Source organism: Anomaloglossus baeobatrachus, chromosome 6, assembly GCF_048569485.1.
Source record: "Anomaloglossus baeobatrachus isolate aAnoBae1 chromosome 6, aAnoBae1.hap1, whole genome shotgun sequence".
Taxonomy (NCBI): domain Eukaryota; kingdom Metazoa; phylum Chordata; class Amphibia; order Anura; family Aromobatidae; genus Anomaloglossus; species Anomaloglossus baeobatrachus.
Genome location: NC_134358.1, coordinates 556345249 through 556359636, shown reverse-complemented (window position 1 = coordinate 556359636; position 14388 = coordinate 556345249). Strand labels below are relative to the sequence as shown.

General features: G+C 48.1%; 1 protein-coding gene across 1 annotated transcript in view; it reads right to left on the bottom strand.

Moving 5' to 3' along the window:
- The window catches only part of PHF14 (PHD finger protein 14), a 322056-nt gene that overhangs the window by 222339 nt on the left and 85329 nt on the right, over window positions 1–14388 (bottom strand). The window contains exons 12-13 of the mRNA XM_075316872.1: window positions 6036–6139; window positions 5686–5817 (exon numbers count right to left, since the gene is read on the bottom strand). Coding sequence (XP_075172987.1) covers window positions 5686–5817; window positions 6036–6139 — 236 coding nt within the window. The remainder of the gene's footprint in view (window positions 1–5685; window positions 5818–6035; window positions 6140–14388) is intronic.

The window sequence follows — 14388 nt, the reverse complement described above, 5'->3', positions numbered from 1 at the left end:
TGTTTGGCGGGCTGGAAGAGAATTCTATCCTGTAACCGTGGGAGATGATATCCCGCACCCACTGATCGGAGACGTGTTGAAACCACGCGTCGCCAAAGTGGGAGAGCCTGCCACCGACTAAGGACGTTGCTGGCGCGGACAGATAGTCAAGAGGAGGCTGCCTTAGTGGCAGCCGCTCCTGCGGTCTTCTGTGGACGCGCTTTTGTGCGCCAGTTGGATTTTTGGTCCTTAGCTGAGTTAGCGGACGAGGCCGAAGGCTTAGAGGACGACCAGTTAGAGGAACGAAAGGAACGAAACCTCGACTGATTCCTACCCTGGACAGGTTTCCTGGTTTTGGTTTGTGGCATGGAAGTACTCTTCCCGCCAGTAGCTTCCTTAATAATTTCATCCAGCTGTTCACCGAACAGCCGGGACCCAGCAAAGGGGAGTCCAGCAAGGTACTTCTTTGAAGAAGCATCTGCCTTCTACTCTCTAAGCCACAAGATCCTGCTGATAGCGAGGGAATTAGCCGAATCCACCGCAGTGCGGTGAGAAGCCTCCAGCATGGCAGACATGGCATAGGATGAGAAAGCTGAAGCCTGAGCAGTTAAGGTAACCATCTCAGGCATAGATTCCCTGGCGAGGGAATGCATCCCCTCTAGAGAAGCAGAGATGGCTTTGAGAGCCCACACTGCTGCAAAAGTCGGGGAGAACGAGGCCCCTGCCGCCTCATATACAGATTTGGCCAGAAGGTTAATCTGGCGGTCAGTGGAATCCTTAAGGAAGGTGCCATCAGCCACTGATACAACGGTCCGGGCTGAGAGTCTAGACACCGGGGGGTCTACCTTTGGTGAATGAGCCCACTCCTTGACCACCTCAGGTGGAAAGGGAAAACTGTCATCAGAACCACGCTTTGGGAAGCGTTTGTCAGGGCAGGCCCTGGGCTTGGTCACAGCGGCCTAAAAACTGGAGTGGATAAAGAACACACTCTTTGTCCTCTTAGGCGAGGTAAACTGGTGCTTTTCTGCCAGAGAGGGTTGGTCCTCTGATACTGGCGGATTGAGATCCAGTACAGAATTAATGGACGCAATCAAATCACTAACATCTGAGTCACTTTCGGACAGACCAATGGGGCACATGGAGGCAGTCTCCGAGCCCCCAGTAAAGACATCCTCCTCGTCATGCGAGTCAGCTTCTGAGACCGAGCCGCGGGACGAGGAAGGAGAGGGAGCCCTGCGTCTCTTTTTAGAAGGACGGGGTCTGGGACCAGAGGATGAATCCTCTGTGAGCTCCGGTCCTGAGAGAGACCTAGCAGCAGAGGCACCCTGTGAAGGGGGCTGATGCATGCTCAGCAAAGTCCTGGACAGATGTCCCATGGAGTCAGCAAAAGACTGGGAGATAGACCTGGTTAAGGATTCTACCCAAGCCGGGGGGTCAGCCACAGGAGCCGGAGCAGCCTGAGAGACCCCTGGGGGTGCGATTCCAGGCTGAGGCATCGTCAGGTTAGAACAGGCATCACAATGTGGATAGGTGCTCGGTTCCGGCAGAAGGAGCTTACATGCAGTGCATACCGAAAACAGCTTTGGAGCCTTGCTCCTCGTGTGTGACATGCTGCTGGAGTGAGGGCTCTGCCAGAATGACCCCCAGAGAGTATATACAGAGGTCCACAACCATAGGTTGTGGCTTACCAGACCGCTGGAGCGGTGTTGTGTGCCCTCCAGATCCCGAAGCCCGGACCCCCAAGCACCTCAGCAGGGATGCTGCAGACCAGTGCTGATCGCAGGGAAAACGCTGAGAAAATGGCCGCCGGAGCGAAGAGAGGGGGCGGGACTTACTCTGAGAGCGGGATCTGGAGGGCCATAGAGACTTATAGGGGAGGAGACATGTACTCAATGAGGAGTGTCTCTCCCCTATGCAGAACGGCCGCTGGGCGGAGCCGCGCTGTCCCTCTGCATGAATGACATGCGAGGGCAGTGAAACCGAAACTAGGCCTCCGGCGAAGCCGGGGCCTAAATTTGAGCGGTGCGGCCGGCGCGCAGGCACCATCGGCGCGGTTCTCCGACGACAGCCAGAGAACCCGCCGGAAATGTCACAAAATACACTCAGCACACTCTCCCCCAACAATAAAGTGCAGGGACCCCCAATATATAAACGTCTCAGGTACTTAGCTTGCTGAGACACAGGGTTCCAAGTCCCTGGGGATGAGTGCTCCGGTCCAGCAGGATCCTGAAGGGCTGCGGATGGAGACCGGTCTCCTGCCAAGCATGGAGAACCGTGCTGGCTCCCACTTCAAGCCAGAGCCCAGGAGGGATGGTGAAGGAGCACGGCATGTAAGGCTCCAGGCTTGGAATCAACCTTAACAGCACCGCCGACACAGTGGGGTGAGAAGGGACATGCCGGGGGTCCAGCTTGGACCCGCTTTTCTTCAAACTCTTTCCAAAAAAATCAAAAATCAGATGAGAATGCATGTGTGGATGTATGCCTCCTGAACACAAAGCGATAAACTGGCTAGATCTGGTTCTCCAGGGGGTGTATAAGTTCAGAGGGAGGAGCTACACTTTTGAGTGTAGTACTTTGTGTGTCCTCCGGAGGCAGAAGCTATACACCCATGGTCTGGGTCTCCCATAGGAACGATAAAGAAAAAAGGTTTTCCCCAAAATATAGCAAAATATGCAACTTTTTGCACTAAAAAAATTCTAAAAATCTTTCGTTTTTTTCCGTTTTTGACCTTTCATAAACCGTGTGCACCGCTTTCATAAATTTGAACTAAAGATGAAAAAAGGCCCTTAGTGCAATAAAACTAAAAATATTTGGTGTCATCGCTTTTGAAAAGGCAGATATTTTATAAAAAAATCTAGATTTAAAAACTTTACATTAAATGTATAAAAAAACAAAAACTAAAAGGCAGAATTGCTGTTTTTGAATTGCCAGACTTCAACAACAAAATGCAATAAAAAGCAGCTAAAATATTGTACGGCTTCATTGGCAAAAAATAATAAAAAATCTCAGAAAAGGGAGACAAAGCAAGTTTTATATTTTTCTGAAATCTTTATGTTGCTCTGGACACATGATGAAATAGTGGTTGCTGAGCAGAATAACATTTTTTTTTGTTTTTTTCTGGACTCTGTGTTATAAAGACATTAGCAATCAAAGTATTTGGCACCAAATGAGTTAACGTTTCTGAAGTTCAAGTGGGTGTAATCAGAGAGCTTTCACTGGGGGCGTGTACTTCTTCTCCCTGTGTAATGTTGACCAATCATAAGCAGGCAGCAGCTCCACTCATACATTAAGGTAGACAAGGGCTGTATCGTTACATCTCACACAGACACCTGCTCTAAGCTATGGTGGGGGCGTGTCCTATGAGTTTTGCTTGCTTATGATTGGTCACCATCATACAGGGAAAAGAAGTAGTACACGCCCCCAGTGAAAGCTCTCTGATAACACCCACCAGGACTTTATAAAAAATTAACTCATTAGATGCCAAATACTTTGATTGCTAATGTCTTTATAACAGAGTCCAAAAAATGGAGAAGGGTAAAGAAAAAAAAAGTTTTAGTTTTTTTTTTTTTACCAGTTTGCCACATGTGGAATTTTCTTCTACTTTTACAGACCATTATACGGTAAAATCAATGGTGTCATTAGAAACAATAACTAGTTCTACAAATAAACAAATACTTATCGAGTTAGGTTAACCAAAAAATAAAAAATAAAGAAAATTACTGCTCCTGGTAGAAGGTGACAAAAAACCCAAAAACATAAAAGTGAAAATTGGCCTTGGCGGGAAGGATTTACGACAAACTTTAAGACAAAGAGCAGAACAGTGGTCTTGATTTTTGTATCCCGTTAGCATCCACTGACCTATATGGGAACGGTAATACTGTTTTTCCCCTCTGGCATAACCGCCCTGAAGCTTCCGGCAGCAATACCAGTTGACTGCTGGTGATCACAGGCACACAATCATGCGTGACCTTAAGAATAGTTATATATTCCGGCTTTCCGCCAAAAACAGCGCCACCCTTATCTACAGGTTGAGCATGGAATTACAGCTCAGTTTCACTCAATTAAAAAAGGCTGAGCTGTAAAGTCAGACACATCCCATGGACAGGTGTGGCGCCTTATTGCCAGGCACACCCCATCGACAGGTATGGCGCTGTAATGCCAGGCACAGCCCATAGACAGGTATGGCGCTGTAATGCCAGGCACAGCCCATGGACAGGTGTGGCGCTGTAATGCCAGGCACAGCCCATGGACAGGTGTGGCGCTGTAATGCCAGGCACAGCCCATGGACAGGTGTGGTGGTGTAATACCAGGCACACCCCATGGACAGGTGTGGTGGTGTAATACCAGGCACAAGCCATGGACAGGTGTGGTGGTGTAATACCAGGCACAAGCCATGGACAGGTGTGGTGGTGTAATACCAGGCACAAGCCATGGACAGGTGTGGCACTGTAATGCCAGGCACAGCCCATGGACAGGTGTGGCGCTGTAATGCCAGGCACCGCCCATGGACAGGTGTGGCGCTGTAATACCAGGCACAGCCCATGGACAGGTATGGCGGTGTAATACCAGGCACAAGCCATGGACAGGTGTGGCGCTGTAATACCAGGCACAAGCCATGGACAGGTGTGGCGCTGTAATACCAGGCACAGCCCATGGACAGGTATGGCGGTGTAATACCAGGCACAAGCCATGGACAGGTGTGGCGCTGTAATACCAGGCACAAGCCATGGACAGGTGTGGCGCTGTAATACCAGGCACAAGCCATGGACAGGTGTGGCGCTGTAATACCAGGCACAAGCCATGGACAGGTGTGGCGCTGTAATACCAGGCACAGCCTATGGACAGGTGTGGCGCTGTAATACCAGGCACAGCCTATGGACAGGTGTGGCGCTGTAATGCCAGGCACAGCCTATGGACAGGTGTGGTGCTGTAATACCAGGCACAGCCTATGGACAGGTGTGGCGCTGTAATACCAGGCACAGCCTATGGACAGGTGTGGCGCTGTAATACCAGGCACAGCCTATGGACAGGTGTGGCGCTGTAATACCAGGCACAGCCTATGGACAGGTGTGGCGCTGTAATGCCAGGCACAGCCTATGGACAGGTGTGGTGCTGTAATACCAGGCACAGCCTATGGACAGGTGTGGCGCTGTAATACCAGGCACAGCCTATGGACAGGTGTGGCGCTGTAATACCAGGCACAGCCTATGGACAGGTGTGGCACTGTAATGCCAGGCTCAGCCCATGGACAGGTGTGGCGCTGTAATACCAGGCACAGCCTATGGACAGGTGTGGCGCTGTAATACCAGGCACAGCCTATGGACAGGTGTGGCGCTGTAATACCAGGCACAGCCTATGGACAGGTGTGGCGCTGTAATACCAGGCACAGCCCATGGACAGGTGTGGCGCTGTAATACCAGGCACAGCCTATGGACAGGTGTGGCGCTGTAATACCAGGCACAGCCTATGGACAGGTGTGGCGCTGTAATGCCAGGCACAGCCCATAGACAGGTGTGGTGCTGTAATACCAGGCACAGCCTATGGACAGGTGTGGCGCTGTAATACCAGGCACAGCCTATGGACAGGTGTGGCGCTGTAATACCAGGCACAGCCTATGGACAGGTGTGGCGCTGTTTCAGGAAGAAAGCGACCATGTTTGTGTAATGTAATATACAAATAGCCGAGCCCTGAAGCGGTGGTCCTCACCAGTAGCTGTTCTTGGTTTTCTTCGGCATCCGGGTCAGCGGGGGGTCCAGGCACCCCAGGTGATAGTGCAGCTTGCAGGTGTCGCACAGCAGCAGAAGGTGCTGGTCATGGTTCTTCTTACAAATTCCACAACTAAAAGAAATAAAAAAAATTAAAAAGGAGCCGAGAAACGCGTCAATCACAGACGTCTGCCCCGCGGCCATGAAAAAAGATTATCCCATCGCTGGGCTAGCGGAGCGCGCCGTGCCCCCACATAACACGTGTCCCGCTGCTCCCATTTAAAACATTAACAACCTTTTCCGGAGGAAAATGAAATTCCAATGCTAATCAAAAAAATGGATAACAATTACCTGTAGAGGACCGCCGGCAACGGCAGCGTCTTCTGCGCGCCCCCCTCCCTCTTGCTGGGTTTTCGCTCCTTCGGGGCCCGGAGGATGGCGGGGAGATTTGGTTTCTGATATATGTAAAAAAAAAAATAAATAAATAAAAAAACCGATGTATACATCCAAATTAAAAAAAAAAGTGAATGACGGGGTTAATTTATGGGGTCGATCTCTTAAAATGACAAAGATTTTTGCTCAACTTCAATTAATTTTTTAACTCCAAAAACATTTAGGTTTTTTTTTTTTTTATTCCATACTGAATACATGGTCAGTGGTGTATCTAGAGTTTGAGGGGCCCCGCTGCAATATTTGGACCTGGGTCCCCCCTCCCCGCATGTTGGTCAGATGTATGGATGGATATATGTGAATGTATACATTTAGCATTCTAAATTCTATAAAGACATACAAGTTGTCCCCCATCCCATTACGTCCCCCCAATCTGTTCTGATGTACCCCATCCTGGTATATATGTTCCCAATCCTGGTGTATATGACCTCCATCCTGGTATGTACTGTCCCCCCAGATCCTGATATATATGGTCCTCCCCTGGGCCCATCCTAGTATATACTGTCCCCATACTGGTATATATGTTCCTCTACTGGGCTCCTCATGATATATACTGTATGTTCCTCACCTAGGCCCCGCCAGGTGATAGATATGATATCCTGATAGATATGTTCCTCCCCTGGCCCCTTCCTAGTATATACTGTCCCTCTCCTGGGCGCCTCCTGGTATATATGTTCCTCTCTTGGGCCCCTCCTGGTATATATGTTCCTCTCTTGGGCCCCTCCTGGTATATACTGTCCCCCTCCTGGTATACATGTTCCTCTTCTGGGCCCCTCCTGATATATATATCTTCCTCTCCTAGGCACCTCCTGGTACTGTCCCACTCCTGGTATATATGTTAGTCCCCTGGGCCCATCCTAGTATATACTGTCCCCATCCTGGTATATATGTTCCTCTACTGGGCTCCTCATGATATATACAGTATGTTCCTCTCCTAGGGCCCTCCTGGTATATACGGTCCTACTCCTGATATAAATGTTCCACCCCTGGGCCCACCCTAGTATATACTGTCCCCCTCCTGGTATATGTTCCTCGTTTGGGCCCCTCCTGGTATATACCTGTCACCCTGCTGGTATATATGTTCCTTTCCTGTCCCCCTCCTGTTATATACTGTACTCATCCTCCCTGGCTCCCATGTCTTTTTACTCTTTTGCGTCCTCCCCCTGCCCAGGAGATGTGGTGTGATCAGACCATGTTCCTGTACGGTCAGACACGGCCATTACACAGTACACAGCAGGGACACAAGATTATCTCAGCACAGGAACATATTTTTTAAACACATCCAATTGTGGAAATTATTATTATTCCAAGATCTATTGATTAAAATAAAAACTTTTCAATTAACTTTATGCTGCCAAGTATGCAGATAATAAGAGCCTGAGGCTGCCATGTGCACGAACTATCACTGGGCTCTGCTGCAAGCCTCATAGTGTGTCTACTGACAAACCCCTCTGCAGCCCCAAAGTGCTGTCTGCACACTCAGCTCTGCTACATAAAAAAGGTGTATTACTGACAGTTTGACTCTGCTATTCCAAATCCACGCATTAAGTTCTGCTGTACCAAGGTGCCTGTAAAAGCACAATGCTACCACTCCAGGGTGCTGTCCACACACTCAGCTCTACTATTCAACAAGGTGCCGTTCAGCGTAACTTGCTCTACTAATCCTCACTGTTTCAAAAGCCTACAAACATATCCAGCTCTGCTGTTCCACGTGCCGTCCGGCATATCCAGCTCTGCTGTTCCATGTGTTGTTATTATTAATATTTATTTATAGAGCACAATTGATTCCATGGTGCTGTTCCACATATTGTCCAGCATATCCAGCTCTGCTGTTCCACGTGTTTGGCATATCCAGTTCTGCAGTTCCAGGAGTCGTCCAGCATATCCAGCTCTACTGTTCCACGAGTTGTACAACATATTGAACTCGACTATTCCAAGTGCCATCCAGCTCTGCTGTTTCAAGTGTCGCTTGGTATATCCAGCTCTGCTGTTCCATGCACTGTCTGGCATATCCAGCTCTGCTATTCCATGCACTGTCTGGCATATCCAGCTCTGCTATTCCATGCACTGTCTGGCATATCCAGCTCTGCTATTCCATGCACTGTCTGGCATATCCAGCTCTGCTATTCCATGCACTGTCTGGCATATCCAGCTCTGCTATTCCATGCACTGTCTGGCATATCCAGCTCTGTTGTTCCATGCACCGTCTGGCATATCCAGCTCTGCTGTTCCATGTACTGTCTGGCATATCCAGCTCTGCTGTTCCATGTACTGTCTGGCATATCCAGCTCTGCTGTTCCATGTACTGTCTGGCATATCCAGCTCTGCTGTTCCATGTACTGTCTGGCATATCCAGCTCTGCTGTTCCATGTACTGTCTGGCATATCCAGCTCTGCTGTTCCATGTACTGTCTGGCATATCCAGCTCTGCTGTTCCATGTACTGTCTGGCATATCCAGCTCTGCTGTTCCATGTACTGTCTGGCATATCCAGCTCTGCTGTTCCATGTACTGTCTGGCATATCCAGCTCTGCTGTTCCATGTACTGTCTGGCATATCCAGCTCTGCTGTTCCATGTACTGTCTGGCATATCCAGCTCTGCTGTTCCATGTACTGTCTGCCATATCCAGCTCTGCTGTTCCATGTACTGTCTGGCATATCCAGCTCTGCTGTTCCATGTACTGTCTGGCATATCCAGCTCTGCTGTTCCATGTACTGTCTGGCATATTCAGCTCTGCTGTTCCATGTACTGTCTGGCATATTCAACTCTGCTGTTCCATGTACTGTCTGGCATATCCAGCTCTGCTATTCCATGTACTGTCTGGCATATCCAGCTCTGCTGTTCCATGTACTTTCTGGCATATCCAGCTCTGCTGTTCCATGTACTGTCTGGCATAGCCAGCTCTGCTATTCCATGTACTGTCTGGCATAGCCAGCTCTGCTGTTCCATGTACTGTCTGGCATATTCAGCTCTGCTATTCCATGCACTGTCTGGCATATTCAGCTCTGCTGTTCCATGTACTGTCTGGCATATCCAGCTCTGCTGTTCCATGCACTGTCTGGCATATCCAGCTCTGCTATTCCATGCACTGTCTGGCATATCCAGCTCTGCTGTTCCATGTACTGTCTGGCATATCCAGCTCTGCTGTTCCATGTACTGTCTGGCATATCCAGCTCTGCTATTCCATGCAGTGTCTGGCATATCCAGCTCTGCTGTTCCATGTACTGTCTGGCATATCCAGCTCTGCTGTTCCATGCACTGTCTGGCATATCCAGCTCTGCTGCTCCATGTACTGTCTGGCATATCCAACTCTGCTGCTCCATGTACTGTCTGGCATATCCAGCTCTGCTGTTCCATGCATTGTCTGGCATATCCAGCTCTGCTGTTCCATGCACTGTCTGGCATATCCAGCTCTGCTGTTCCTTGTACTGTTTGGCATAGCCAGCTCTGCTGTTCCATGTACTGTCTGGCATATCCAGCTCTGCTGTTCCATGCATTGTCTGGCATATCCAGCTCTGCTGTTCCATGTACTGTCTGGCATATCCAGCTCTGCTATTCCATGTACTGTCTGGCATAGCCAGCTCTGCTGTTCCATGTACTGTCTGGCATATCCAGCTCTGCTGTTCCATGCACTGTCTGGCATATCCAGCTCTGCTGTTCCATGTACTGTCTGGCATATCCAGCTCTGCTATTCCATGTACTGTCTGGCATATCCAGCTCTGCTGTTCCATGCATTGTCTGGCATATCCAGCTCTGCTGTTCCATGCACTGTCTGGCATATCCAGCTCTGCTGTTCCATGTACTGTCTGGCATATCCAGCTCTGCTATTCCATGTACTGTCTGGCATATCCAGCTCTGCTGTTCCATGCACTGTCTGGCATATCCAGCTCTGCTGTTCCATGTACTGTCTGGCATAGCCAGCTCTGCTGTTCCATGTACTGTCTGGCATAGCCAGCTCTGCTATTCCATGTACTGTCTGGCATATCCAGCTCTGCTGTTCCATGCATTGTCTGGCATATCCAGCTCTGCTGTTCCATGCACTGTCTGGCATATCCAGCTCTGCTATTCCATGTACTGTCTGGCATATCCAGCTCTGCTGTTCCATGTACTGTCTGGCATAGCCAGCTCTGCTATTCCATGTACTGTCTGGCATATCCAGCTCTGCTGTTCCATGCATTGTCTGGCATATCCAGCTCTGCTGTTCCATGCACTGTCTGGCATATCCAGCTCTGCTGTTCCTTGTACTGTTTGGCATAGCCAGCTCTGCTGTTCCTTGTACTGTTTGGCATAGCCAGCTCTGCTGTTCCATGTACTGTCTGGCATATCCAGCTCTGCTGTTCCATGCATTGTCTGGCATATCCAGCTCTGCTGTTCCATGTACTGTCTGGCATATCCAGCTCTGCTATTCCATGTACTGTCTGGCATAGCCAGCTCTGCTGTTCCATGTACTGTCTGGCATATCCAGCTCTGCTGTTCCATGTACTGTCTGGCATAGCCAGCTCTGCTATTCCATGTACTGTCTGGCATAGCCAGCTCTGCTGTTCCATGTACTGTCTGGCATATCCAGCTCTGCTGTTCCATGTACTGTCTGGCATAGCCAGCTCTGCTATTCCATGTACTGTCTGGCATATCCAGCTCTGCTGTTCCATGTACTGTCTGGCATAGCCAGCTCTGCTGTTCCATGTACTGTCTGGCATAGCCAGCTCTGCTGTTCCATGCACTGTCTGGCACATCCAGCTCTGCTGTTCCACGTGTGGTCCAGCATATCCAGCTCTGCTGTTCCACGTGTGGTCCAGCATATCCAGCTCTGCTGTTCCACGTGTGGTCCAGCATATCCAGCTCTGCTGTTCCACGTGTGGTCCAGCATATCCAGCTCTGCTGTTCCACGTGTGGTCCAGCATATCCAGCTCTGCTGTTCCACGTGTGGTCCAGCATATCCAGCTCTGCTGTTCCACGTGTGGTCCAGCATATCCAGCTCTGCTATTCCATGCACTGTCTGGCATATCCAGCTCTGCTGTTCCATGCACTGTCTGGCATATCCAGCTCTGCTGTTCCATGCACTGTCTGGCATATCCAGCTCTGCTGTTCCATGTACTGTCTGGCATATCCAGCTCTGCTGTTCCATGCACTGTCTGGCATATCCAGCTCTTCTGTCTGCTGTTCCATGAGTCATCCAGCATATCCAGCTTTGTTGTTCCACGAGCCATCTCGCATAATTAGGTCTACTTTCCCGTGTACTGTCTGGCATATTCAGCTCTGCTGATCTTCGCCATTCCACTTGCAGTCTGCCCTATCAATGCATCTGGTGTGTGCCACTCGCCTACAATGTAGCAAATCCCCCTCCCCAGGGGAGCCATAACACACTGTGTATAGTATCACTGTATCATCAAGGTTTCCAGTAGTCTAACACTACCATCGGTAACAGGATCACCCTGTAATGATGGCGAAAGAACTCTGCTCATCAAACCCAATCTGTACAGCAAAGCAGACCACAGAAAACTTTCCATATATTGTGCCTTACATTGTCTAGTAAAAGAAAAATAAAAAAATAGCAACATATTAAAATTAATAATAATAAATACATGATTATTAATAAATAATAAATCATTAATAATAATAATAATAATGATAATAATAATAATAATAATAATAATAATAATAATAATAATAAAATATTATATATAAGAACGTTTTTTAATAAAATACTGAAATAATATGTTTTGTTCTTAGGGCCAATAAAGAATACGCATCTGCTGTCAATGTTAAAAATGCTTTATGGAAAAGACAGGAATAAAAGCAAGAAAAAAAACATAAAATAAAAAAAAAATCCTGCTTTGGCCCAGCGCGACTCTGCAGCCTGCCTGACAAAAGAATAGTGCAGCGTTTCTTGTGCTGGGCTCCGCGCTCCATCAGTGCTCTACAGGTTAATTAGAAACATTATCTTATTGGACCAAACTCTCTACAAAGCAGACGAGATTCTCTTTGGGTTTGCACTAATCTGTTGTACGCCGGCTTCTCAGACAGCAGCCATCTATCAAAGTCATTTCTCGAGGGCCCCGTGGGTTTACATCTGTTCAACCAACTGGAAAAAAAATGTCATGCAAGCTGTGTAAATGAATTCTGCTCCTGCCACTATCATTACAGACACACACATGCAGTCGTCTTGTACGGGGACAAAAGACACTTTCATGTATATGTATATATCGTCTGAATACACAAAACCACATTTAAAATGCAAGTAAAGAACCACCAACAGCTTTATTTTTCCTATAACTGCACTTTTCTTACCTCTATGTAGCTCAACCTCAATCTTAATTCCCAGCTCTCATACTGCATTTTACATTACAACTGTCTGACGGGCACTGTGCAGTCATCATCATTATCTGTGATAGGAGTTTCTATCTCATGATGCATCAGTGCAACATCACATGACCACATAGAGCCAGTCCCATCTCTGCCAGCTGTGGTAACAGGTATGAATATCCTCTCGTATATCGGTGTATAGTAATGGAGGCTGAACTGTGATCTACATTACAACTATCTGACGGGCACTGCGCAGTCATCATCATTATGTGTTAGGTTAGGGCCCCACTTTGCTTTTTACCTGCTTTTTTGCTGCTTTTTCAACTGCAGTGTTTAATGCCAAAATGGATGTGTTCTGTTTTTCAAGCAAAATCTATGGGAATTTGGTTTTCTTGAACCCACTTTGGAGTTCAAAAAGGTGCCTTTTTGTTGCAGAACTTTGGTCAAAAACTCAGCTTTGCAGTGCAAAACCCAAAGGCAAAAACAACTGACATGTCAAGTGTTTTTGCCATTTGGATTTTGCACTGCAAAGCTGAGTTTTTGACCAAAGTTCTGCAACAAAAAGGCAGCATTTTGAACTCCAAAGTGGGTTCAAGAAAACCAAATTCCCATAGATTTTGCTTGAAAAACAGAACACATCCATTTTGGCATTAAACGCTGCAGTTGAAAAAGCAGCAAAAAAGCAGGTAAAAGCAAAGTGGGGCCCTAGCCTTATAGGAGTTTTTATCTCATGATGCATCAGTGCAATATCACATGAGCAGATAGAGCCAGTCTCATTCCCTGCCACCCACAAGCAGGATCCAGAGAACCCCAAAACCGTTTAAACCCTATACAGAGATTTGGAATTACTGCAGGGCCCTGTAGATCGCTACCTGTAGAAGGCTACAATCCAAGAAGAGTAGCTGTCAGGCAGGGAGAAACCAAGAGATACAGAAAAGGGACAAAAATCAGCAGACAAGAGCGTCGTCAAGAAACCAGGCCAAGGTCAAAACCGGAGATGGTAGCAAGATACAAAAACAGTAAGCAGGAGAGACGTCAGAGAGCAGGCAGAGGTCAAAACACGGGGATCAATATACAGAGCAGGACGAGAACCAGAGACTAGCAGGATAAACTAGACTTTATATCTGGCGGCAACCAGCAGACAGGAGGGGGAATAAGAAGGGTGTGGTGCCTTCCCATTGACTATGACTGAACGGTGGTAACTTCAGCAGCAAGGCACACGCCATCACAGTCAGCCAGTGGTACTGCAGGTCCCAGGAAAACCCAGCTTAGTGGATGGGCGGAGCCTGCGCCCACCAGATCTACTGATACTGACTCCTCCCCTATTACCAGCACCGTCCATGGTGGAAATACGGTGTCACCTGGTGACTGAAGCAGAAGTCGCAGGAGCGGGCTCTGATGCAGATGTGACAGCTGTGATAGGAGTTTCTATCCCATTATGCATCGGTGGAACATCACATGACCAGATAGAGTCAGTCCCATCTCTGCCGGCTGTGGTAACAGGTATAGATATCCTCTCGTATATCAGTATATGGCGAGGGAGGCTGAACTGTGATCTACATTACAACCGTCTGACAGGCACTATGCAGTCATCACCATTATCTGTGATAGGAGTTTCAATCCCATGATGCATTGGTGCAACATCACATGACCAGATAGAGCCAGTCCCATCTCTGCCGGCTGTGGTAACAGGTATGAATATTCTCTCGTATATCAGTATTTAGTGAGGGAGGCTGAACTGTGATCTACATTACAACCGTCTGATGGGCACTGTGCATTCATCATCATTATCTGTGACTAGCAGTACTACCCGGCTTCGCCTGGGTTAATAACTGTTGTTAACAAAAATAGAATGTATTAACATTCCCGGGATAGAATGTATAAATAGAATGTATTAACGCCCGGGATAGTAACTGTCTCTCTGTTTCTCTCCCATTCTCTGTCTCCCCCTC